The sequence below is a fragment of the Phocoena sinus genome, chromosome 12, assembly GCF_008692025.1.
Source record: "Phocoena sinus isolate mPhoSin1 chromosome 12, mPhoSin1.pri, whole genome shotgun sequence".
In the NCBI taxonomy this organism is placed as follows: domain Eukaryota; kingdom Metazoa; phylum Chordata; class Mammalia; order Artiodactyla; family Phocoenidae; genus Phocoena; species Phocoena sinus.
In genome coordinates, this window is record NC_045774.1 from 67,553,703 (window position 1) to 67,579,803 (window position 26,101).

General features: G+C 44.0%; 1 protein-coding gene across 3 annotated transcripts in view; it reads left to right on the forward strand.

The window, feature by feature from the left end:
• The window catches only part of MDN1 (midasin AAA ATPase 1), a 153,021-nt gene that overhangs the window by 106,482 nt on the left and 20,438 nt on the right, over positions 1-26,101 (forward strand). For 2 of the 3 annotated variants that reach the window (XM_032650959.1, XM_032650960.1), the window contains exons 64-86: positions 1,804-1,965; positions 2,417-2,690; positions 3,420-3,655; positions 4,239-4,334; positions 4,963-5,057; positions 5,318-5,439; positions 5,938-6,084; positions 6,938-7,047; positions 7,666-7,739; positions 8,225-8,423; positions 10,198-10,357; positions 12,232-12,378; positions 12,905-13,031; positions 14,214-14,319; positions 14,859-14,974; positions 15,846-16,331; positions 16,606-16,832; positions 17,430-17,582; positions 17,759-17,928; positions 18,679-18,840; positions 21,947-22,084; positions 24,484-24,625; positions 25,905-26,080. In XM_032650959.1, the coding sequence (XP_032506850.1) occupies positions 1,804-1,965; positions 2,417-2,690; positions 3,420-3,655; positions 4,239-4,334; positions 4,963-5,057; positions 5,318-5,439; positions 5,938-6,084; positions 6,938-7,047; positions 7,666-7,739; positions 8,225-8,423; positions 10,198-10,357; positions 12,232-12,378; positions 12,905-13,031; positions 14,214-14,319; positions 14,859-14,974; positions 15,846-16,331; positions 16,606-16,832; positions 17,430-17,582; positions 17,759-17,928; positions 18,679-18,840; positions 21,947-22,084; positions 24,484-24,625; positions 25,905-26,080 (3,825 nt within the window). The remainder of the gene's footprint in view (positions 1-1,803; positions 1,966-2,416; positions 2,691-3,419; positions 3,656-4,238; positions 4,335-4,962; positions 5,058-5,317; positions 5,440-5,937; positions 6,085-6,937; positions 7,048-7,665; positions 7,740-8,224; positions 8,424-10,197; positions 10,358-12,231; positions 12,379-12,904; positions 13,032-14,213; positions 14,320-14,858; positions 14,975-15,845; positions 16,332-16,605; positions 16,833-17,429; positions 17,583-17,758; positions 17,929-18,678; positions 18,841-21,946; positions 22,085-24,483; positions 24,626-25,904; positions 26,081-26,101) is intronic. The other variant, XM_032650961.1, reaches the window with a different exon arrangement.

Genomic DNA, 26,101 nt, shown 5'->3' on the forward strand with positions numbered 1-26,101 from the left:
GCACTGGGGATCTAGTGTCTGCTACTTGGCTTTTTCCCGTTTAACTGTCAGGTTTAGGGGCCTTTGTCAATTTTTAAGAGATTAAAAAAAATATTAAGTGTTGTTAGCCCTTTATGCCTGATACACACTGCAAATATTCTCTCCTTTTTTGTTGGTTCTTTGACTTTATGGTGGGTTTTGCCATGTAATTGAATGAACTTTTATTAATATTAAGAAAATAGGGACCTAGGTTCAATCCCTAGTTGGGGAACTAAGATCCTGCAAGCCAAGCAGCGCAGCCAAGAAAAGAAAAGAAAATAAATTCTGGGGCTTCCCTGGTGGCGCAGTGGTTGAGAGTCCGCCTGCCGATGCAGGGGACACGGGTTCGTGCCCCGGTCTGGGAAGATCCCACGTGCCGCGGAGCAGCTAGGCCCGTGAGCCATGGCCACTGAGCCTGCGTGTCCGGAGCCTGTGCAATGGGAGAGGCCACAACAGAGAGAGGTCTGCGTACCGCAAAAAATAAATAAAATAATAAATTCTGTTTTTTCCCTTATCAACAAAAGCAACTTGTTTTCATTGTAGACAATTAAAAGAATAAGTATAAGGGAAATTATTAGATTCTGCCACTCAAAACTATATAACTGTTAACACATTGGTGTGTTCTAGTCTAGGCTTGCTCATTTGTGCATGTATCTGTAAGTGTATATCTGTGACACTAAATTTTTTACAGCTGTTTTTTCCCAGTGGTTTACAGTTTTTTGGGGTGGCGGGGAGTAGACCCTTTTAAAAAATACATATATTAGCAGAGTGATCCAGTATTTAACAGATAAAAGGGCTACTCTGGTTGAGGACAATGCTATACCCTCTGTGGTCCCCGAGATAATGTCCTCAAATGGCTCGAGCCCTACAAACCACTAAGAAAGTCCATTCTGTTTTACAACTTGCCTTTAAAAATCTAACAGCTAAAATTTAGTGCTTATTTCCATCTTGATTATGGTATTCTCCACCTGCATCATATTTAGTGACTGCGGCTTTTCTGTTGTATGGGTAAGTCATTTAACAGTTCCTTTCACTGAATATTTACATTTATATGTAAAGGTTTTTTTATCTGTTTTGGAGGAAAAAAAAAAAAAACCAAAACCAGCGCCATCCTAAAAGTCTTAAAGCTAGATCTTTGGGTAAAACTTCTAGAAAACAGAATTGCTGAGACAAAGGTTAACTGCTTGCTTGGGCTTTTAATACAAATTGTCATCCTGGGGTTGCTTATCTCCTCAGTTCTTCTCAATACTGGGTGGTTTCTTTATAGTTTTTGCCAATTGTAGGGCTTTAGAGGTAGTAGGGAATTTAAGAAATGTCTGGTATCGTATAGCCCGGTTTTGCCTGATTAGTTCCCCTCGACCACCCAGTCCCCAGCCCATTTTCCCTTTTCCAGACCCCCAGGATATCTCCCTGAGGTGCTGGCCAAGTACAGTCTGCATCACACACCCACGTTGCTGACCCTCACCCTGTCCTTAATGCAGAGCACCATTCACGCCTGATGGGAAGTCCCCAGTCGTGCCACTACAGCAAGTTTTCACACCTGCGAAATTGTAACAATACAGCATGGGGGTGTTTAGGAAACTCAGGTTGCTGCAGATACACAGTTTGAAAACAAATCCCATTTGCTCTCTGTTACATGGAATTTAGTGTCTTGGTTGTTGGCATTTATTCTTGAACCATGGTATTTTGTTTTCATGGGGAAGAGATAGCAAGTCTTGCCTTTGTTCATTGTAAATGTCTCAGCAAAGGCAAACAAGCTTCCTTCGGAATGTGTGATTTTTTTAGGAAATCATCAATGAGTGGGATGAACAGGAACGCAGAGCCCAAGAGAAGGCCGAGCAGGAAAGCAGCCTGTACAGATACCGGGGCAGGAACTCTAGGACAGCCCTGAGCGAGGAGGAGGAGGAAGAGTGGGAGTTCAGGACACACTTCCCACGGCATGGAGAGGTTGGAACGAGTCCCCTTGGTACCACACACCTGCCCTTTGAATTCTTTGTTTTTCATTCCAATTTTATTGAGATATAATTGACATACAGCACTGTATGAGTTTACGGTGTACAGCATAGTGATGTGGCTTAACATACATCATGAAATGATTATCACAGTAAGTTTAGTGAACATCCATCATCTCATATAGATATAAAATAAAAGGAAAACAATTTTTTTCCTTGTGATGAGAACTCTTAGGCTTTACTCTATAACTCACCTACAGCAAGCACTATGTTAGTTCCTGTTACATCCCTTTGAATGGTTTGTAATTTTTAAAACATTTCTCAATGCACGTAATTCCCTTTTTCATTTTCTTGATCATTCACACTCCATCCTTCCCCCTTCCTTTTAGTCTTATTAGAACTGGATTTTGACTTTAAAAGTTCAATTGCTCTAATATTATTTACAGGACTTCGCAGATATTTTGGTAGAACCAACACTAGAGGCAAAGAAGGGACCTTCAGACGGACAAGAAGAGGAGGCTGCCACAGAGCCCGCCCTCCTGTCACAGAGCTCAATGCAGGCTGTGATGCTGATACACCAGCAGCTGTGCCTCGGCTTTGCTCGGTCCCTCTGGTACCAGCAGACGCCGCCGCCACACGTGGCAGAGCACTACCTCAGCCTGTTTCTGTCCTGCTACCAAACTGGGGCATCGCTTGTGACAAACTTCTACCCCCTGATGGGTATGGTAGTTTACTTTTGTTAAGCTCTTGGGAAATCAAAATGAATAGATGTGATTGCTACTTCTGGGACAATTGAAACTATTACGTCCCTGTTTTTGCTAAATTCCTTATTGTTTCCTTATCTTAAAGGACTTAAGCTAATTCCAAAAAAGTGATTTAAAATTCTGCAATAAAGATGGGTTTTCACCCTTTGAATACGTGGGGGTAAAGGGATTAAGAGTAAGGATATAGAATTAGTTTAAATGGTCTCGTTTCTCCGCATTATTTCCAGTTTCCCTTTCACAGCTTCAGTGCTTTTCTAATGAAATCATGTATTCCTGGGAGCAACCTGGCAACTCAGAAATTAATCTCACAGGATATGGTTTGATGCAGTTTCCTATGTGACCTCATGAGTTATTCCTTGCAAGTAGGAAGGAGGCTTTAAATTTCATTTCTGCCTACCAAGAAGAGCTACAAAAACTGGGAATTGGAATCCTCAAACCAAACTCTGCACCCTCTTGATTACATGTAGGCAGTATCTGAGTTCCTCTGTATATACCGAAACTTGGGTCAGATTTTGGTGACCACTGTAGTGTTGGGGTCACAGTCTTTTAGACCTTTGCTGCTTTGTGGGTGAATGGCATTGTAATATCTCCTTCATTTAGTCGCAGTCATTCATTATTTCTGAGCATGTTGCTGACCTCATTGTAACTTGATACCAACTTTACAGTGATCTTGTTAACTTCACAGGAGTTGAGCTGAATGACCAGCTCTTGGGCAGCCAACTTTTGGCCTACACCCTGTCCCGTAACACTCTCTTTGGGGAGGGGACCTTGGACCTGATGGTGAAGCCTGACGGTCCCTATGACTTTTACCATCACCCCAACGTCCCGGAAGCTCGGCACTGCCAGCCTGTGCTTGAAGGCTTCTCAGAGGCCGTCCGCCAGCTGCTGCAGGATTGGCCGGAACATCCGGCGCTTGAGCAGGTAGGGCAGCGGTGGGGAGGCGGCCTCTCAACTGTCCTGGGGGCAGTGACTTGCACACTGGATACGCAAACAGAGGTTTACAGAACTGCGGTTCAGTGCAGTGTTATTCCCTGGAGGATGAATATACCAGGTTGTAATGCTGTTATGTAAATGGTGTTTGAGATTCCACTTATTTTATCTGCTGCTCAGGGTTTTCCGTCCATATATTGAAGTGCTGCTATGTTGCTGTCTTTATTCAGACACATCCTTATACTAACAAGGGCCTGGCTTTTTCAAGTTTTAACTCAGACCTCGCTCTGTGATCATTCAGCTAATTCTGTAATAACTTATAACAGAGAGTAATAAGAGTAATTACTTTATCAAACTGAATCTTATTTCCAGAGTAGTGCAGCAGGTAAAGTGTTTATCTTGGGCAGAATCTGCAGCCCTGGAAGTTTCACCCGCAGCTCTCCTAAGTACTCACGAGGCCTTTGCATGAAACTTCCAGTCAGGCCCCTCTTCAGTACCCTGTGACTTTGGGTGATTGACAGTCCCACAAGGATGCCCAAATCTTCTTCCCTCCCCTTCCCCCCCTCCCCCGCAGCTGCTGGTTGTAATGGACAGGATTCGTAGTTTCCCACTTTCCAGCCCCATCTCGAAGTTCCTGAATGGCTTAGAGATCCTTCTGGCAAAGGCACAGGTAAGAGGATTCTCTCCAGTCCTCATTTTAGTTATAGTCAACTGAAGAGATTCTCTTATTGTTAGAGGGACAGGATGTGATAGTTTGGGTTGGAAAAGGATGAAACTCCTTGGTTTTTCTGACATAAGGTCAGATTATTGCAGGTGAAGCCACTGCCTCCATGGGACACAGGGGACCTGCCTCACCTGTTCTCAAGGGTGGGACGCAGCATCCACCAGTCCTAAGGGCTCAGTCTGCCAGGACTTCTGGGTTGGCTTTCAGACCGGCAGGGTGCCTCCACTCTTCAGCCTCTCAGTGCTCTCACAGCCTCTGAAGAGGCTGGTGCTCCCCTCATTTTCAGATTAGGGCTCTGGACTTTGGAGGGGTCATGTGACTAACAGAGATTCAGACTCAGGTCTCCAAACCCTGTGCTATTTGCTCTGCTGGAGGTCTGTCAAGTGACCAGAAAGAACTCAAAGCTGGATAAGCTGGATGTAAACTCATTCTGGTTAGTTACTGGTAAATCAGTATAAAAGTTGTTGAAGGTCCCAGGGGTCTTTGCTCAAGAAAAGTCCAGGGTGTTCCTCAGTGAGGAGGTGGTCAGGGGACTGAATAATGGCCATAGTAAATTTTATCTGTGTTTCTTCAGGATTGGGAGGAGAATGCAAGTCGGGCCCTGTCTCTGCGGAAGCATCTTGATGTGGTCACTCAGATGGTCATCCGTTGGCGTAAACTGGAACTGAAGTAAGTGATACATTTGTCACTTCCCCTCCTGAACTTAGGTTGTAGGGATATAGTCTTTGGATAGTTTGTTTCCTCAGAGTTTATGTAGTATGTCAGCTGGAGACCAGACAACAGCATGCGTTCAGTGGCAGCAGACTGGGAGCTTCTCCATCTCCATTTGGGAGGAGAGGATAGTGAATATTTAACTTCTGCTTCTGTGGTTTCAGATGTTTGAATAGGTTTCCTTAAATGCTTCCTTGGCCTCTACTTCCATGTTTCAGCTGCTGGTCCATGAGTTTGGATAATACCATGAAACGCCATACTGAGAAATCCACCAAGCATTGGTTCTCCATCTATCAGATGCTGGAGAAGCACATGCAAGAACAAACAGAAGAGCAGGAAGGTAACATCCGTCTCTAAATCCCCTGCTTATTTCGAGGGTCCAAGCTAAGCTTGAAGTGCAGCAGAGCGTGGGCTTTACCTGCTCCCATGTGTCCTCGCCCCACTATTTTCACATAGGTTGTATCATCTGATTGCGAGGTATTCCTGAGAGGTCAGCCAAGAAAGCTGTGTAGTTTTATTCTTACTAAGAATAATAATGGAAGTCGGAGAGGTTTAAGTGACTTGTCCAGAGTCTAGAGAGCTAGTCATAAGATAAAGTTTCCTTCTCTATATCCATGAGACAAGTCAAAGAGAAAGTTTCTATCTTGGTAGGTAGTAGTTAAAATGCTTGAGTTAAAAGGGTTTCATCTCATACTTAGAACAGGTGCCTCATAATTCAGTTTCCTAATTTGCTGTGAGTGCATTTCACACATACCCTGAGTGGGGCTGTAGTTTTTAAATCAGCTTGGAATTTAGCTGTGGTCCTTGCTTCAAAGCTTCACCTTAAATCTCTATAAAGATGACAGACAGATGACCCTGATGTTGCTGGTCAGCACGTTACAAGCATTTATTGAAGGATCTTCACTGGGAGAGTTCCACGTACGACTTCAGATGTTACTGGTTTTCCATTGTCATGTCTTGCTGATGCCACAAGTTGAAGGAAAAGGTAAGGATATACATATGTATGTATAATATTTTTTCTTTAATTTTACCCTTTGAATTCTCCACATGAGACAAGTGTCTTGTGGCATACCAGGTTTTAAACAAGACAGTTTCAGTTGTCTTTTCCTATAATGTGATTCAGGTTAGATATAGAGAAAAACATTAAAGTTGAGTACAGCCTGGTTATAAATGAAGCCCTGGCTAGCGAACCGTGGCAGAGGTAAATCACCAGATGCAGAGCTCGGGAGCTGGCGTGTTGAGGCAGCACATCTTTCTGTCTAGACAGTGCATATGTCCTGCTAAGCTTCTGCTTGATCCAGGCCATTATTAGTAGGTTCTTTGATCTCAGGAGAGCGCTGCCATGTGTCAAGGAACTGCACATAAAACTTCTACTGTCGATTCCTATCACTGACCACAGCAGTTTAGACAAAAGTGCCGCTGTAAAATGAATATAGATTTACGTGAATGAGCCGTCAAGGTGAGCCTCTTAATATGCCATCTTTTAAAACAGACTTAGTTTCTGCTGACTTTACAATAAGATTCCGAGAAAGGTTGGAAATTGTGAGTTTGGCAGAATGTCTGAGTACACCATCTTTAAGAACAAAAGTGCAACCAAAAAAATCCAGTACAAAATGAAATGAAAATATAGGGTAGGATTTAGAGCCTGCATCTCTGGGAACTGGTAACCCCAGCTCCCTGGTGAGCTGTTATATAGTCTGCATGTGCTGCATTGCACTGTAATCTCGTGGCCTAAAGAGTAAGGAGGAAGGATCATCACTGAAATGTGAGCCTCAGAGGGGGAGCCAGCAGCACATGCAGCAAGTGTGGTGTTTTTGTTTCCTTTTTATTTCTTCCAGATTCACTTTGCAGTGTTCTATGGAATTTGTACCATTATTACAAGCAGTTCTTTGACCGGGTCCAGGCCAAAATTGTGGAACTTCGTTCCCCCCTAGAAAAAGAGCTTAAAGTAAGATGAACGGCTGTCATAATCACTCTTAGGAGGACAAACTCAGCAAATTCTCCCGCAGTTCTGTTCTTTAATCCATTTGACTGTGAGGCAGGGGGATCTGGGGAATGGAGAAGAGCATTGCAACTGCCAACTAGGATGGTGGGTTTTTCATTTTGTGGCATTGGCTCCATTGCTGACCTGGCCGCGTGTGTGAGGGTTCCAGGGCGTGGCCCCTTTTCAGAGGCTCCTAAGAGGGATGTTAGTGCCCGCTCTGCTGGTCTTGCCCAGGCTGATCTTCCACCTCACATGCGCACCATCTGGTGTTGGGCTATGGGCTGTTGAGGTGCTGGGGGTGTAAGGAGGATCCTCTCTTTTTGACACTTGCAGTGGTCGTGGAACCAACCCTGGTTTAAGCTAGAGTACATAGTGACCTACTGATTGTAGCAGCACTTTTTTTTTCCATTGCTTTGAGACAAACACATGGTTCCTTTATTAGACTTGTTTTACTTGTTCACTGACACACAGTCCTGTGTTTGAGATGGAGTAGGCTCTGGTCTTCGGCAAACAGATGATCTAGAAAGAACAGAATGACACCAGCTTTATAAAGCCATTCCTTGAGCTTCATTTATCTTACAGGAATTTGTTAAGATATCCAAGTGGAATGATGTCAGCTTCTGGTCTATTAAACAGTCTGTGGAAAAGACACACAGGTAATTGATCTTTCAAAGCTGGGGGTGACCAAAACTCCGAATTTTTGAATGGTAGACAGCATGACTACATTGTTAAGAGCCCTGACTTGTGCTGCCTTGAACTTAACTAAAAAACACTAGGCTGTTTTGCTGGCTTCCCAACACCACGCCCTTCCACCCAAAGCAGAGTCTCCCTGCAGGAGGAACAGATGTGTCTGGAGGCAGAGCAGGCTGTGTGCCGTGGAAGGTCGAGTCCTCTGCCACCTGCTCACCTTGAGCAAAGTGATCCCACCATTCCTGGCTTTTTTTTTCCTGCTAGAAAAGAGAGATGAGAACACCTGCCGTACTTTTTCCTTTAAAAAAAGATTATGAGTTTCTAAGGAGCTCATTACGTACCAGAAGTACAAGTTATTAAGTTATCTATGTATGTGTTATATGTCATTTACATATTTCCTCACTTTCCATCCTATTTTTTTCTGCCCATCTCTGTCATTACCTGGGGCCAGAACCCTCTTTAAATTCATGAAGAAATTTGAAGCTGTCCTGAGTGAACCCTGCCGGTCATCCCTGGTGGAGAGTGACAAGGAGGAACAGCCAGACTTTTTGCCAAGGCCAACAGATGCAGCCGCAAGTGAGGAGTCGCCCATTCAGAGTCTGAATCGGGCACTGAGAGAGACCCTGTTAGCCCGGCCAGCAGCTGCACAGGTATTAGCTCGTGGGATAGTATTTGCTTATTCCTGAGCTAGTTGCGTGGGGTCTTTGCTTTCTGTGGCAGGAGTGTCCTTAGCACTAGGTGAAGGAATGCCTTTGAAATCTTCCTCTTTGGACGAGTGGTATAGCATTGCATGACCTGCTTCAGAGTAAGGCAGAAAGCATTAATCCTGGTGCTGGAAGTTTCATGTTAGCCTGTGGAAACGACTGTTGTGCTTACCTGTGAACAGTTCATCTACCTGTGAGGGAAGATTTAAAGCATCAGTTTAGGAATAGGATATTGAAGCTGCCTTTGGGCTCCCACGTGATGAAGCTGCTGCACAGGGAGTGGCTGTGTGCAGTGATCTGCTGGTTTGAAGTGGTTGCTGGTGACCGTGGTGTAGAAACACGTACTCCCATCATGGCCAGTTTCAAGCGCCAAGAGTTAAGAGCTGGCTTGCAAAATTCCTGAAAATTTAAACAGTTATCGAGACCTTGGGTGAGCAGGCCTGTTACAGGAGGATGTCCCTGCTTCATAATCACTGTGTGTAGGGAGCACTCTCCCCCCCCCCCCCAGTAACTTTATTTATTTATTTTTGGCTGCGTTGGGTCTTTGTTGCTGCGCACGGGCTTTCTCTAGTTGTGGTGAGCGGGGGCTACTCTTTGTTGCAGTGCACGGGCCTCTCATTATGGTAGCTTCTCTTGTTGTGGCTCACGGGCTCTAGAGCATAGGCTCAGCAGTTATGGCGCATGGGCTTAGTTGCTCCACGGTATGTGGGATCTTCCCAGACCAGGGCTCGAACCTGTGTCCCCTGCATTGGCAGGTGGATTCTTAACCACTGTGCCACCAGGGAAGCCCGGGAGCACTCTTGAGGGAGTAATGACTTTTGTCTTCCTACTGTGCTTTCCACCCTGGGTCTATAGAGTTAGCAGTGGGGTTCCTCAAGCGATTTTTGATATTTTAATAGTTCAGAAAGCATAATAGAAATTGAGCATACAGCCATGATATATGGCTGCACACGTGATATGGCTGCCAAATTTTCTTTTGATTGTATTCATCAGTTCACCACTTGTCATACTGATCAAATTTTTAAACTTAACTATTGATGACAGCACAGGAATTTCAGGTCTCTTTTTTTGGTGGGGGGCCATGCTGCATGGCATGTGGGATCTCAGCTGCCCTACCAGGGATGGAGCCCATACCCGCTGCAGTGGAAGCGTGGAGTCTTAGCCACTGGACTGCCAAGGAAGTCCCAGAATTTCAGGGATTTTCAAGGGAAAAAACTAGTGAAAATAGGCCTCCGATGGTTGCCTAGTATCTGGATCCTGGTATTTGAACTGTTAGTCAGGAATTGGAGGCAGGGGAGAGATGGTGGTAGAAGTCAGCTTTGGCGGATCAGGTTAGCTTTGCCTGTGTGTCTGAGAAGCACGGTGCAGTGCAGCACCTTAAAGGCAGCAGTTATGCCATCGGATCTCCACCTTCATGGAGCAGAAGTGCAGGCCCCTGGTGACGAGCACAGAAGGCGCTGCGGGGGGTGGGGAGCAGGGCTTCTGCTACGGGGACCTCCCACAGCAGAAACACACAATGCTGAATACCCGCGGCACGTGCCTGTTTTAATTTTGGCGATGACGCCTTTCTCCTGAGACTTCGGAGACGTGGAGAGGAGAGTTTCCTGTTGCTGAGCCAGGTGTGTGTGGAGCAGCGCAGCATTTAAACTTAGCACCCATGCAGGTTCGTGCTAGGACTGTTGTTCTTGGCAGTGAGAATAACCTGTGCTCTGTCTCACAGGCCGTGGTTCCAGAACAGTGTCAGGGTGCCCCTCCCGCCTCGGAGGGGGCACTTCTGCGTCGCTTGCCGAAGCTTGTGAAACGCATGAGGAAGATGTGCCTGGTGCTCATGAAGGGAAGCCCCCTACCCTGCCTCGTGGAGGGCCTCGACCAATTCACTGGTGGGTGCACACCCAGGTTGAGGGGGCTTTGCTCTCTCCGGTATCTTCAGTGGCCTGGGAGGGTTGGAATGAGATACCTGTGTCCTTCTGTGACATCTTAAATAGCGTTGAGCAGGTAATTAAGCAAGTGGGTTAAAAACCATCCGAGCCCAGACACAGGAGCCAGCTGAGACCCCACAGGTGGTCACCTTGTCCTCCTCCCGTGCACACCGGTGCAGTGTTAGGCCGTTTTCTACAGCAGCCCTGTCCATGTCAGCTCTTGCTGGTTGGGGACACGAGTAAAGGGTTTCCTAGAGTCTTGAGGCTGTCCCCACCTCTCAAAATGTTGTCTCTCTTGGGTTAAAGGAAGAGGGAGGTTTGTCCACAGTCCACTTCTTTTTTCCTTCACTTCAGAGAGGTGTAGCAATCTCGTTTCCCTGTTCGTGCTGTACAGCATATCAGCAGTGGCTGGGAAAGGGACTCGCGACCTTAAAAGATCATTTGGGCCCTTGGCAGCCTTTCAGCACTTCCCCCACCTCAGCCCACCCCCCAGCCGCAGTGAGCGTGTGGTCAGGGTGAAGCCGGTCCTTCTTCAGTGAGGCTGCAGTCTGATCTCAGGGAGATCTTTTTTAAAAGAAAAAACTTGTTAGAATAATAGCCTATCATCCATTGCTCAGGATGCCCTGCCTGCATTGTTCAGGGGTCAGCTGTACCACATCTTTGGTGGATTAAACAATAGAAATTTATTTTCTCACAATTCTGGGGCTAAATGTCCGAGATTAAAGTGTCAGCAGGGTTGGTTTTTTCTGAGGCTCTCTCCTTGGCTTGTAGATGCCTTTTCTGTGTCCTCATCTCCTCTTCTGTTAAGGATGCTAGTCAGATTGGATTAGGACTCGCCCATAAAGCCTCATTTTATCTTCTTTTTTTTAACTTTAAAAAAAAATATATTTATTTATCTTTATTTGGTTGCACCAGGTCTTAGTTGCGGCTCGCCACCTCCTTAGTTGCAGCATGCGGACTTCTTAGTTGTGGCATGCATGTGGGATCTAGTTCCCCGACCAGAGATCGAACCCGTGCCCCCTGCATTGGGAGCGTGGAGTCTTAGCCACTGGACCGCCAGGGAAGTCCCGGCCTCATTTTTATCTTAATTGGCTCTTTAAAGGCCCCATGTCTAAATACAGTCACATTCTGAGGTATTGGGGGTTAGGACTTCAACATGAGCTTGGGAGGCCACGCAGTCAGCTTATAACACTGCCTGTGGCAGGCTGGCAGCACCCTGGTGTTCTAGGTGCCGGTGGGTGCTCAGGAAGACAGTGCAATGCTGGAGAACGAATTTGGGCTTTGGAGTCGGTTCAGCCAGGGTTCAAATCCTGGCTTCAAGTCTGCTCTTTACCTGAATGGCCTTTAGAAGATGACTAGACTTCTCTGAGCCTCTTTGAGTGGCTAAAAATAAGTTCTTCTGGAGCTGTGCAGATAAAAAGAACATTTACCAAGTACCAGGTACAGCGTAGGCGCTCAATACATGTTGTATGTATTGGAAATTTATCTCAAGTTTTTAAAATTCTTAGTGTAAATCACTGCACATAATCCATGTTCAATAAGTGCTTTTTGCTTGATTGGTTATGAAACCCCTGAATAAAAAAAAAAAAACAATATCTGCTTTATTTGGGTTGTTTGTTGTTGAGAGATATGAAGCGCCGTGTGTTTTGATTTTTCCGTTACCATGCATCTTGATCAGTTTAATCATTGAGAATTTACCAAATGCTAGGGACTGTGTTAGCTATAAAGATGAATGACACCTGGTCTTCGTTTTGACAGGTCCTTGGTCTTGGGTAATTTGAGCACATTAAGAATTCCTGGGGATTTCCATGTTTTCCCCCCTGTCTTCCCTGCAGGTGAAGTAATTTCCTCTATGAGTGAGCTGCAGAGGTTAAAGGTGGAGCCCTCTGCAGAGAAGGAGAAGCAGCGCTCAGAAGCCAAGCACATTCTCATGCAGAAGCAGCGAGCTTTAGCAGACCTCTTTAAACACCTTGCAAAAACTGGTAAGGTCCTCGATGGAAACCCAGTGAAGTGTACTCACCTGATTTTAGGAAGACAAATAACATGGGTGATTTGGGGGAAGTTTGTAGAGACGGTTGAGATGGTGGGAAACAAGGTGGACGGCAAGGTTTGAAACGTGTGAGTCCCAGTCAACACACACGAAAACCCTATGATGAACCATTTGTGACTCCCAAGTAGTTTCACAGTTTTGTAATGAGGTTTCTCAGAAACCATGTTTTTTATTTTCATCACCATATGTTGTACAACACCCGCCCTTCCAACGTGCATAGGGAGCAACACTTTTCAGACTAACTTGTGTGTGAATCACCTGGGGAATCTTGCTAAAGTGCAGAAGCGGATTCTGTTTCAGCAGGTGTGGGGCAGGGCCTGAGAGTAAGCTTTCTAACAAGCTCCTGGGCGATGCTGTTCCTGGGACTTGACTTTGAGTAGCAATGGCATTGGGGGGTTCCTGGCACATCTGTTCTCTCCTGAGTTTCTTTATTTAACCACCTGCTGTTTATTTCCTAGGTTTGTCATATCGCAAAGGTCTTTCCTGGGCCCGTTCAAAAAACCTTCAAGAGATGCTTCATCTTCACCCATTGGATCTCCAGAGCGCATTGTCTATAGTCAGCAGCACTCAGGCAGCTGATTCTAGGTTTGTGTTTTTAATTATAAATGGAGCAAGTCAGCTAAGCCTCCATGGCCTCATTTGCCAAAGTGGGGAGAGGAGTACTTCTGTCCTAGTGTTGCCATAAAATTAGCATTTAGAAAAGTGCCTGGCTCAGGACTGGCAGATGGCGAGCACCCAGTGTTAATTTTCTTTTCTTTTTTTTTTAACCTTCTTTTCTTTCATTAGGAAAAGGTAAGGGACGAATTCGAAATATTGGGTGGTTTGGGCTCTGGTGGGGTAAGGAAGACAAGGGGCCACTTTGAGTGTTTAAAGCAAGTGTCAGTAGTTAGTTAGTAATTGTTGATTTTCTTCTTTCCATTCCTCTTTCCTCCTTGTGTTCATGTCTCCCATTATTTTTTTTGGTCCTTTGATTTTTCCTGAGGTCTACTCAATTGATTTGAATGTACAGGTGAAAATCTGTGAGAGAATGGCCACACTTTTAGCTATTCCATGTACATAAACCTAAGTTCCCATATGTTCTTGAATTTTAGAGCCTATAGACTTTGGAGACAGATGGAGCTCCCTCTGTGTTAGTAACTGGTTGGAAATGAGCTGAGTACAGCATACATGTGTGTTTTCTTTGCTCAGTGGCCCTCTCAAGTGCTTTAAATTTGAGTTCAACGCAACACTTTTGTAAAAAGTAGAAATTTTACATAAACATTCTGGATTTTCAGTTTTTCGGGAAAATTTGGACAAGTGTGCTTGCCTTCCCGTGTGGTTGAAAGTTGACTAGAGTGCCCTCCTTTTGATAGGACACATGCTCTCAGGTTCACTGTGGTCAGTAACGGTCCCTCTTGCTTCTCAGCTGTCATCGCCAAGGATCATTTTGTGCTTGGCTGTCCTTAACCATGTATGTTATCTGCATGGCCTCTGTAGGCATCAGAATTTATGATCCCTAGACTCCACTGTCAAGATAGGCATAACATTTTTATTAAGGAAGCCATATTGTCATAGTTTATTTTCCCACTCTACTTTCAGTGCTAAGTATGTAACACATCCTTTGTATAAAGGACTGATGAGTGGCTGACTGAATGGGTCCTCACAGAAATAAATCTGTTCAGACTCTTGGCTTCTGGTTGCGGCTAAATGGACCAGTCTCTGACTCCTCAGGATCTAGGGTGGAGATAGTGGTTTTAATTAAGTAAATCATGTTGGTTTCTTTCCCAGGCTGCTTACAGAAATCTCGTCTTCGTGGGAGGGGTGCCAGAAGTATTTTTATCGCTCTCTTGCACGGCACGCCAGGCTTAGTGCAGTCCTGGCAGCTCCCGCCAAGGTAGGATGATAGAGCCTTGGGATTGCAGGGGCTCAGGGACTCCAGTTCTGTTCATCCAGGGCAGCGTCCTCAGACCTGGTCCAGTGATCACAGCCCATTACTGGAAGTGACTGAACTTTTTGCAGTCATTAAACTTACAATATAAGTCAATGTAATTTTGTGCTTAATCAGAGAGCATTTTATAATAAGTTCTGTTATTCAGCATTGGCTAACAGGACCAAATCCTTAAGAAAAATTACGGAAGAAAAACTTCAAATGGAGAATGCTACCCTCAGATCTTTTCCCCCTGTGAATTGAGAGAAGATCACTGATACCCAATTTTGATGTTAAACTAGTTCCTGTTCATGGAACTTCAGTGGAAGCGTTGTTTGAGATGCGCTGCTCCCAGAGGTGGACGTGTCGCCTCTAGAGGGCAGCGCACCCAGGCTCCGCACCCCCACCCCCACCCCACCCCCGCCCCACCAGGGGCTCCCCTCCAGGAGCATGGGACCCAGCACTTCCCAGCGGCCCCTCAGCATGCTCTCTTCTCCCCCTGCCAGGAGATGGGTGTGGGCCACGTGGAGCGGTGTAAAGGGTTCTCGGCGCATTTGACAAAGGTGCTCATCCGACAGCGGCGCTCCCTGACCACGCTGGCCGAGCAGTGGATCCTCCTCAGGTATCGCTGACTGGCTGCGTTTGCAGCACGAGTCGAGAGTATTATGCGCAGCTCAGAGTTGCCGCACACGCTGCTCCCAACCACGCAGTGAAGTCTGAGGTCCGAAGGGGCAGGTGGGGCTTGCCTTGGCTTGGCCCCTTGCTTTTGGTGGTGATGCCTCTGCCCCCTGGTTTTGGCAGCACCTCTGGGGGATGGTTCGAGGCCGGTAAAACGAGACGGTAAAAATGTTCATGGCTGAACCACACCTGGGTCTGGAATGAGGGCGTCTGTGATTGGCAGTCCATGTGGGCCGAGGGCAGGGTTGCTTTCATGGCATCGGGTGTCTCAGACTCTGGGCACAGATCAGATGTGAGTCGGCTTTTTGGATCACAGAGTTGCAATTTGCTGAACCATACACTGGTGCTCCTCGATAGAAATGGATACTTAAAAGATGAGGACAGGAAGCCTGTCATCATCTGCTGAGTGGATCCTTGGCTGACAGGTAGTATTTCTAGACTGTAATTACTTCAGCTATTTTCTTCTCCACTCATAAGAGTTTTATCTGGCAAAGTCTACTATATTTACTAGATTTGTTTTCAGAAAATGGTGGTTGAAATCACTGTGGTGCTGTGACTATGTTGGATGTGAGAGGCCTGTAAGGGGCAGGCGATAAGCAGTGAGCACCGATGCTTCTGCTACACTGAAGGATGTGTTTAAGTACTTTGGAAGGCATTTGAACAGACTTTTTACTTATCTGGGGAATCCTCTCTTCTTGATTATGTGGAAAAGCCCAAACTTCGTTCAGAAATCAGTGAATTTACCGTTACAAACAGCGCAGTGACACAGTTTAAGGTGCCATGTGTTATCCCCATGGGTTTGTTTCTCTGCACAGGAACCTCCTCAGTTGTGTGCAGGAGATTGACAGCAGGCTGACGGGGCCGCCCGTCTACCCCGTGGCCTTCCCCCCTCAGGACGGGGTGCAGCAGTGGACAGAGAGGCTGCAGCACCTGGCCATGCAGAGCCAGATCCTGCTTGAGCAGCTCTCCTGGCTCCTCCAGTGCTGCCCCAGTGCAGGGCCAGCTGCAGGCCAAGGTGATGCCCAGGCACAGGGTCAGCCTTCTGCCCCCTCCCTGGAAGGACCAGAGCTCACCAAGGGGCAGCTTTCTGGAGCAGTGCTGGACCTGATCCCGTCAGATCTGAGCTACCCATCCCCAGTTCCTGGAAGGCAGCTGCCCTCTGGTTGCCGGATGCGAAAACAGGACCAGCTTTGGCAACAGTCAACTGTGAGATTAACAGAGATGCTGAAAGCCATTAAGACAGTGAAAGCTGATGTTGACAAAATTAGGCAGCAATCTTGTGAGACTCTCTTTCATTCTTGGTGAGTGTGCCTACGTCTTTGCTCTGCCTCTGTGTGTGCGGCGCTTGGTCAGGGCTTAGTAATGGGGTGAAATGATCGAAGGGGTTATGCTTCAGTCCTCGGTTTTCCAGTGGACCCTCATAGCGCTTTGTGGCATACGTCTAGCTGTAAATCTCTAGATGCAATGAGTTTTAGTGGTTGGAGGGAGGGAGAGTGTGTGTGTGTGTGTGTGTGTGTGTGTGTGTGTGTGTGTTAGCACCTTCCTTTCAACATTATGGCATTTCTGTTGTTGCAGGAAAGATTTTGAAGTTTGCTCTTCTGGGCTGAGTTGCCTGTCCCAGGTGTCAGCTCATTTGCAAGGCCTAGAGTCCTTGTTCATTCTTCCAGGGGTAGAGGGTGAGCAAACAGACCCACAAATGGCATTAGTCGAGAGCCTGGAATATGTAAGAAGAGAGATCAATAAAGCCACAGATGACTTCACTACTTGGAAGACACATCTGCTTACCCCAGGCAACCAAGGAGGTGAGGACTATTGTTCAGTAAGGGAGTAAAAGCCCAGTGTAGGAACGACATCTTATAGATTTAAGTCCAGGTTGTCCTAAAGACACATTGTGTTTTGTTCTAGACGGATCTGTCCAGGGTTCCAAGGCAGGGAAGTATAGTTGGAACACATAGCTCTTAACTTTTGTTGCCTCTTTTGTTTGAGAACCTTGCCTCTGGATTGCCATCACGTTGCGTACTTTATAGCACATGAGTAAATAGACAGCACAGGCTCACTGGCTGTTTCAGAAAGTTCTTTCTGAGACTGGAAAGCTGCTGGCTAATGTTTGGACTAAGTTGGTGTTCATATATTCCATCTTAACTATTTTCATATCTTTGGCATTCTTTTAGCAAAATTGTCTTAATACAAGACAATAACCTTATAGGTTTACCTAGGCCGGGAATGTGCCTCTTTCTTCTTTGTACCCAGCACAGCTTGACAGTGGCTCAACCATAGCAGGTGTTTACAAGGTGGCTCTTTGTTAAAATGACAAATGAGGATTGTTAATGATTTCCAGAAGCACTGAAATAAATGACTGAGTTTTTAAAAATTTGTTCTGCACCATGTTACTTTACTAGGAAACCAAATGCTGGATGACGGGTTTGTGGAGGATTTTTCAGAGCAAATGGAAACTGCCATCCGGGCCATCCTTTGTGCCATCCAGAACTTAGCAGAAAGAAATAGTAAAAAAACAGAGGAGAACACTCACCGAACAAGACCGCAAGAAGATGGTATGTCTGAGATCAGGAAAATACTAGTTTCTTACTTGATTTAATTTTTATTTTGATGATCTATTTATGTGGCTAAATATTTAAGGCCAGATGTGGGAAATGATTATTGGATGAATGGAGATGAAAAGAGTTTGTTTTCTGTTATTTACCATGTCATTCTTTTCCGTGAATGAAAGAGGCAGCAGGCTTTGAGAGACTGCAGTCAGGACATCTAACAAAACTCTTAGAGGATGACTTCTGGGCCGACGTGAGCACTTTGCATGTGCAGAAAATAATTTCCGCTGTCTCTGAGCTCTTGGAGCGGCTGAAATCGTCTGGCGAGGATGGCACAGCAGCGAAGCACACGGTAACCAGTGGTTCCTTACAGGCTGTTTGCTGTCCAAGTGGGCTGAGCAGAGGCAGAGGGGGTTTCACCTTGCTCCATGTGGTGGTCCCAAAGCAGGCCTCCTCGGCAAAATCACTAAGAATCTCTTGATGTCTTTATACATGTAAACCTCACTGACAAACTTTGGAAAGCTTAGGGCTTGCTGGCTAAGGATTACAGTTGTAAGACGCGTAGGTGCAAAAATGCTGCCAATCCAGAATATCCATTATCTTGGGGTTCTTTCACATCCTAATCACATACTCCTGGGTATTCGATGTTAATGGTGGATGTTGCCGCCATAACTAAGGCTTAATGGCCGTACTGTGCAAACACCTGTCCCTTCACAGTAAGCCAGAAGAGGATGATGTTATCATCTCCATAAGTCCACAGAAGCAACTTATTTTTGAGGACTTGTGTGTTATTCTGTAGTATTGCCTCTAGTGCCAACTCTGATTCCCAGTAGAATTTGTATATAAACATATTTTTTAAACACCAAACAACTTTGTTAACTAACTGAGACTTAAGTGACTAAGAATTTAAAGTGTAGTGTTGTGAGGGTTTGTGTAAACAAGGAAGAGATCTCAGTGAGCAGGTGTTATGTACGTGTGTGTAAATAAAATGTACCATTAGTGACCTTCACTACATTGACAAGGTGGTACAACCACCGTCACTACCTAGTCACCCCAGAGGAGACCTGGTGTGAGCAGGCCTTCTGATCTGTTTTGCCCCCAGTTCTTCGCCCAGTCCTGCCGCTTGTTGGTGCGCCTGGTGCCCATGCTCTCCAGGTACTCTGACCTCGTCCTCTTCTTCCTGACCGTGTCTTTGGCAACTCACCGCAGCACTGCAAAGCTGCTCTCTGTGCTTGCCCAGATCTTTACGGAGCTTGCCCAGAAGGTAAGGACTATTTACATGGAGCACCATGGGGAAGCAGGTACCCATGTATTCCATACCCATTAGTGTTTGGTTTGATGGGATTTTATTTTGGGCCTTCACAAATAGCAGGAGGTGATTTGCTCTCTCTGTGGATTTTATATATATATATATACATATATATATATATATATATATATATTTTATATGTTTATTTATTTATATGTTTTTGTAGGTGGCAAGCATTCTCTCAAAGGTATTAAGACAATTACAAAATACAATTCTTTTCCCTTGGCTGTGCAGCTTGTGGGATCTTAGTTCCTGGACCAGGGATTGAACCCAGGCCCTCGGCAGTGAAGCGTGGAGTCCTAACCACTGGACTACCAGGGAATTCCCACTCTCCCTGTGGATTTTTTACTGCTTTTTCTGGCCTCCTTTTACTAATCCTTTTTCCACTAAAGGTTTGGAACCTGAAGGTCCCTCACTGGGGAGCTCCCTAGACTCCAGAGTCTGTCTAAAGGCTGCTGCTTTCTGTTCACACCCTTCTTTCCTGGTCTCCAATTTGAAATCTTCTTATGATAACTCTGAGCTAGACTTGTAGGACAGATGAATCCTTAAGGCTGTTAAGCTTTCGGTCGTTTATACTAACGCATGCTGAAATGGTAACGGGGCTCTTAACGTTAGGAGGGGCGTCTTTAATAGGGAAGTCGTTCATCATTCAGCCATGTACCCAGTGCTGTGAAAATCACTGAAGTTACAGAGATTGTAGACCCTACCCTTGGAATTCAGGAGCAGCAGTCAGAACTAACAGGCCCAGCCTGGCGTGGTAGGTCCAGTCACAAGGGTGTCCGGTTCTGGGACTCAGAGTGAGTGAGTCACTTAGCCTCAGTTTCCTCATTTTACAAATGGGATTTGCATTTTTGTGAGAATCACCTTCAACTAAGTATATAGTTTTTTGTTTTTGTTTTGTCCCTAGTATTTTAAGATCTTTTCTGAATCTAAGTATAGTATAGGTGAGATGCACTTGAGGAAGATAGGAATTTACAAACTGAAGGTGAGGTCTAGGCTTCTTGTAAACAGTCAAGAGTTCTTAGTTCTGAGTATCTGGAATACTGGAAATGGTTTAAAAAAAAATGGGAGCAAGCCCATGCCTTGTATCTAGAGGAGAAATACGTACATTTGTTGTGTAATGGATAAATGAATGCCTCTCAGATTTGCCCCCTCTATCTGATGGGCACTGAGCCAGTCTTACATCCCATCACTTCTTGGAGGAAACACTTGCATGTAGAAGACAGTGGCAGGACAGTGTATGTTGAGGGTGCCCTGAGATTTGGGTTAGCTACGTTTGTCCACTTGCACCATTTCTCTTGTCTGACAAGTTCTAGAATGACTGTGGGCTGTCAGACCTGTGTGTGTTTGGGGGTAGCGGTGTGGGGTACAAGTGGTTTTGATGAAAGCAAAGTGTTGGGAGCTCAGTGGCTGTCCCAGCTGCAGCCACTGTAGTAACGTGACCTGCAGAAGGACATCCTGAATCTCCTTCCTTTATGGTTATTCTGCCTGCATCTAAACATATTTCTTTAAAATAGTGTATCTCACTGTCTTAACCAAAATGTATTTTTCAGTCGACTTTCTAAGAATACATGTCCTGAAGGTGAGTTTGCCTTTCCATTCATTTAAATGTCCGAATTGTGTTCCTATCCTCTCTGAGGAGTGCTGAGGGAACTTGAAAGTAGGTTAGACACAGTGCTAAGATAATAGATTTAGGGGAATTCCCTGGTGGTCCAGGACTCTGAGCTTCCACTGCAGTGGGGACACAGGTTCAATCCCTGGTCAGGGAACTAAGATCCCGCGTGCTACATGGCGAGGCCAAAAAAAAAAAAAAAACGATAATAGATCTTGGTTGTGATTAAAGCACTTAATCCATAGGAAGCTAGTTCTGTGTAACTAAGTCACAATCAGTGTTTGCTGGTCTTGGAACTTGGTCTTGTTAGTTGACAGCTTATTTGTAGTACATTCTCATCCTTAGATTGGCTTGACAGTTTGATCTTGATAGCTTGTACTTTCTCTGATAAAATTTCTGATTGAGAGCCATTATTTTCTTCTTTTTCTGTTCACTTTTGTCCCACACACTAGTAGTTGATATTTGTTTTTTTTCGTTTTTGTTTTTTTTGCGGTACGTAGGCCTCTCGCTGTTATGGCCTCTCCCGTTGCGGAGCACAGGCTCCGGACGTGCAGGCTCAGTGGCCATGGCTCACGGGCCCAGCCGCTCTGCGGCATGTGGGATCTTCCCGGACCGGGGCACAGACCCGTGTCCCCTGCATCAGCAGGCGGACTCTCAACCACTGTGCCACCAGGGAAGCCCTGGGCTGTTTTCTGACATGAAATACAGTTTTATTAACTCTTCACAAGTCTTGCTGTGTCTGACCTTGTTCTTAACTCTAGACCCCATTGCCATGCTGGGTGCCAGGGTGCCAGGTGCCTTGGCAGCAAACAGCCCAGGCTAGATACAGCACGTTCCCTGAGAGTGACAGATTTACTTCAAGAGCTGAAGGGGAAGGCATGTTTTTTTGTATTGTAATAAACATGACTTTATTTGAGGAGCATCACACAAAATTTTCTTCAATGAAAGGAAATGAAATCTCTCACTTGTAGCATCTGCTTTCAAGTTGCTGTATCTCCGGGTTTACATGTCTTCTCTCCTTCCTTTCAGGCTTACTAATTTGAGAAGTAAAGGACAAAACCCCTTTGGGATTTAGACACTGAGAGTTTCTGTGCCGCACCCCACCCCATAACTTGCTCCTTAAATACCGTCCTAATGTATTAGGATTTTTGTCTTGGCAGATGACAGATTCAAATTTTTGTCTTGGCAGATGACAGATTACTACACACCAGAGGCCTCCATAGAGTCTCAAAACCTTGTATATTAAATCTGATGTCAAGCTTTGAAACTGCATAATAACTGTTGTCACCAACAAAAGTCTACTGTACTTCAATCAGATTTAAAATACTGAGCTAGAAAAGAATTAATCATTTATTTACAGTATTTTCTCCTGCAGCAGGACTGGAAATCCCTTCTTTATTGCCTTTTTTTTTTTTTTTTTACCTAACTTTCACTCTTTTTATTTTTGAGGGATTTTGCTTGCCCAAAGAATTTATGGAAGATTCAGCGGGAGAGGGAGCGACTGAGTTCCATGACTACGAGGGAGGTGGGATTGGAGAAGGCGAGGGCGTGAAGGATGTGAGTGACCAGATAGAAAATGAAGAACAGGTACGTTTTCACAGGCATGAAATATGTATATAGTTTACAGAAGCTCACTCCTTTTTCACTATTTAAATTACATATATAAATGGTTTTTCTACCAGGTTAGTGGTTTTCAAACTGTGATCTAGGCACCTAAGAATACTGGAGCTTAGGGAGTGGATGTAAATTAAAAGCTTAAAGACCACAGAAAGGAACTTCGGCAGCACAGTCATTGGTTGTAGCTATAATTTGGGAGGGAAATGATTTAAAAATTTTTTTATTTTAAATGGGAAAACTTTTGCTGATGACTTGTAAGAGAGCATTTTTGGTAGTGGTTCATTTAGGGATAAAAAGCTTGGCTATTTTAAGTGATAATTGCATTAAACAACAATGCCAGTGCTTGCTGTTAATAGGTTTTATTGTTGTATGTCTTTAAGACATGGTGACATTTTTATAATCGCTATCCTTTTTTATTTGGAATCAAGAATGCTTTTGAAATATTTAGATGCTTTGGACTAAGATTGTTGTGTTGCTTTTTTAAATTCCAATCTCATTTGGGAGTGTTTTAAACACACTACTTTTATTTGGATTAATCAACCGTGATTTGAAGAAAGAAGAGGTAGTGGAATTACTTTTTATCACTTATATTCTAAATTTAGAGCACTGCATAAATTTCTATTTAAGGTATGGTTATACTTATTAAAAATAAAGGAACAAACCAATCCAAGCTTCCTCTCTTCCTTTGAAGGGAAAATTGGAAAGAAATAAAAAAAACCAAAAGAGTAATGCTAGCGTTTATGGGGCATAGCTCTCATGTACATTATGTGTGTGGATATATATACACAGATAACATACACATTGTTGTTATTTTGGCCGTTTTCCGTATTTCTCAAATTTAACTTAATTAGCACACAGTAATTTGTTAATGGAAAAATAAAGGAAAAAGTAAACCTAACAGAAAAGTACAAAATCCAATGTAAAAAACATTAAGTGTTCTGATAGAAAGCTATCAGAACAATTTGGCAGTATCTAATAAATTTTAAATTGTGTGTGTTCTTTGACCTAGGAATTCCATGTTTTCTTGTACAAATGCTAATAAGGGTCCAAGATAATAAATATGTGTATAATGGGGTGTGTTTACACAAGGATGCTCACTACAGCATTATTTATACTGGTGAAAATTGTGAATTATTTAACTTATGATACTATTCATGCAGAGCAATACTATAATTAAACACAATGAGATAGGTTTATAAGTGACAACATGGAAATATATCTAGGAGACATTTTTTAACTTAAATAAAAAAGCAGATGGCAAAACAGTTTGTCAAGCATAATCCCTTTTTGTTGAAGAAGATGCGGGAGGCCGGTATTGGTATACCCCATCTATATTTCTAAGCATCTGTTCGTGTACTTACAGATTAAAGTATGTGCCAGAACATCACCAGTGGTAATTTCTTTGGGAGTTTTGGAGGATGGTGGTGCTGGAGGAACTTTATTCTTTCTGTTTTGCTTAGAAATTTTTAAGTGAGATTTTATTACTTTTGTATCTTAAAAAAAGAACTTTAAAAATTCAGCTATAATGAAACATAACAATGTGAATCTTTTGCCCCCAATACAGTGTCGATTATGTAGGAATATATAGTTTAAGGAAAAGTGAAGAAAATTACATTCACTGGCGAGGGATAAATTAGGAGTTTGGGATTAACAGACACACACTACTGTATATAAAATAGGTAAACAACGAGGACCGACTGTATACCACAGGGAACTATATTAAATATCTTGTAATAACCTACAATGGAAAAGAATCTGAAAAAGTGTGTGTGTATGTGTACACTTTGCTGTACACCCGAAACTAACACAACATTGTAAATCAACTATACTTCAATAAAAAAATAAAATAAAAAGGAAAGTAGTAGGGGGAAAAATTACATTCACAGTTGGGTAATGTCTATGAGAGATCAAAGTGACACAACAGATATTAAATTTATGGGGAATATAATAAGACTGATGAATTTTCTTTTACCCTACAGAGGATGCATAGTCTTTTTTAATATGTATGGATTAAAAAAAAAAATTCAGGGAAATTCCCTGTCTGTCCAGTGGTTAGGACTCTGTGCTTCCACCGCAGGTAGCCCAGGTTCAATCCCTGGTCGGGAGACTTAAGATCCCACAAGCTGCATGGCTTGGCAAACAGACAATTCTCATGGAGAAAACCTCAACAAAATTCTATATTCGCTAACAAAAAATGTAATAAAACTGGAAATTAATTACAGAAATGTTAAAGCAAGTCACAAATTATGTGTATTTTCTCTCCCCAGAGATAATTTTATACCATTAATCTTGGCATTTATATTAGAGCTGAATAAACATTAGTAATGTTACAGTGTGCATTTATGTTTCTATAATGCTTTTTGATACAGGCAGAAGATACATTTCAGAAGGGTCAAGAAAAGGATAAAGAGGATCCTGACTCAAAATCAGACATTAAGGGCGAGGATAATGCCATTGAGATGTCAGAAGACTTTGACGGGAAAATGCATGATGGGGAGCTTGAAGAAGAAGGTTTGAGATTATCTGTCACTTCATTCTTATTCTTGAAAAATAAATATTTTATACAGGAAATTACATATTTCCAGTAAGGAGCCTATTATACTCCTTTGGAACAAGTTGGTTACTCTGCATAACTGCAGGTGGAAACATCAGTACATGCCTGTGCCATCCCCACCTCCGGTCAGAAGTCTCTAGTCCATTTTGGAGATTCTGCTCTTGAGTAAGCGGAGACGCTGACTCTGATGTTCTGGCTGCCTCCTGTGCCAGATCAGTGACTCCGCAGTGTCCTTCAGGGAAATCCAGAAGAGCAGGGAGATGGTCCCTGGCAGAGCTTGGCTCTCAGCTCAAGTTAAATTGTTCTGGGGAGGGTTTTTTAAATATATATTTTTTTCTAATTACAGAATTAGTAGACATTTGTTGTAGATGATTTGGAACAAAAATGCAGAAACCAAATCGATACCCTTTAGGCCTGCCACCCAAATAAATCACTTAAATCAGTTTTGGGTTATTTCCATTTCTTACGTGTATATATATAGACGCAGAGACCATAAGTGGTTCTGTAGTCTGCGTTTTTCATTTAACTTATGAACATTACATGTCATTGAAAATTATTTGATAATAAGATTTCTTACAGCACATTACCATCTATCATGTTTGAACCACAGTTCAAGTATTGCCCTCAATTTCTGTCCAAAGTTTAATCTGAAATACAGTGTCTTACTTTAAGTGAATGCCTTGCAGAAATGATACCTGACCTCAGAGTAGAAGAATGTATGCATGCCTAAGTAGCGTTTAAGGGTATAACCTTTGTCAAAGTAGACCTTGAACGAAGACAAAGGCAAGAAAATTCTGGTTAATTGAGCTAGACACATGATTTGAGATGTTGGGTAAAATCATTGACATAGAGTATGTTGGAGATGGGAAGGAACCTTGGAAATTTCGTAGTCCCGCCTCATCATTTCCCAGGTAAGAAGCCAAAACCCAGTGAGGTTGCTGAAGTGCCATAATGAACATTCTCCCAGCACCAGAACTAGGCATCCTGATAGCTGTTCCACCACCCTCCTTACAGTCTGTCGACATAACACGTCACAGACCTCCTTCCTCCTCCAAACAGTCTGCAAAACACAGTAGGACTACTTGAGATCTAAAGCATCTCCTCTAGGGTGTTCTGTAGAAACAGGCAGTAAATCCCAGGTAGGACCCTTGCCCGGCCCTCGCCTCTCCTACATACACAGGAACAGATCAATTTGGGGATCTGCTGAACTAAGCTCATCGCCTTCTTCCCTTTCAGAAGAGGATGATGAGAAATCAGATAGTGAAGGTGGAGACCTGGATAAACAGATGGGCGATCTGAATGGTGAGGAAGCTGACAAACTGGATGAGAGGCTTTGGGGTGATGACGACAGTGAGGAAGATGAGGAGGAAGAAGACAGTAAAACTGAAGAAACAGGACCAGGAATGGACGAGGTAATTAAAAGATTCCCTCCA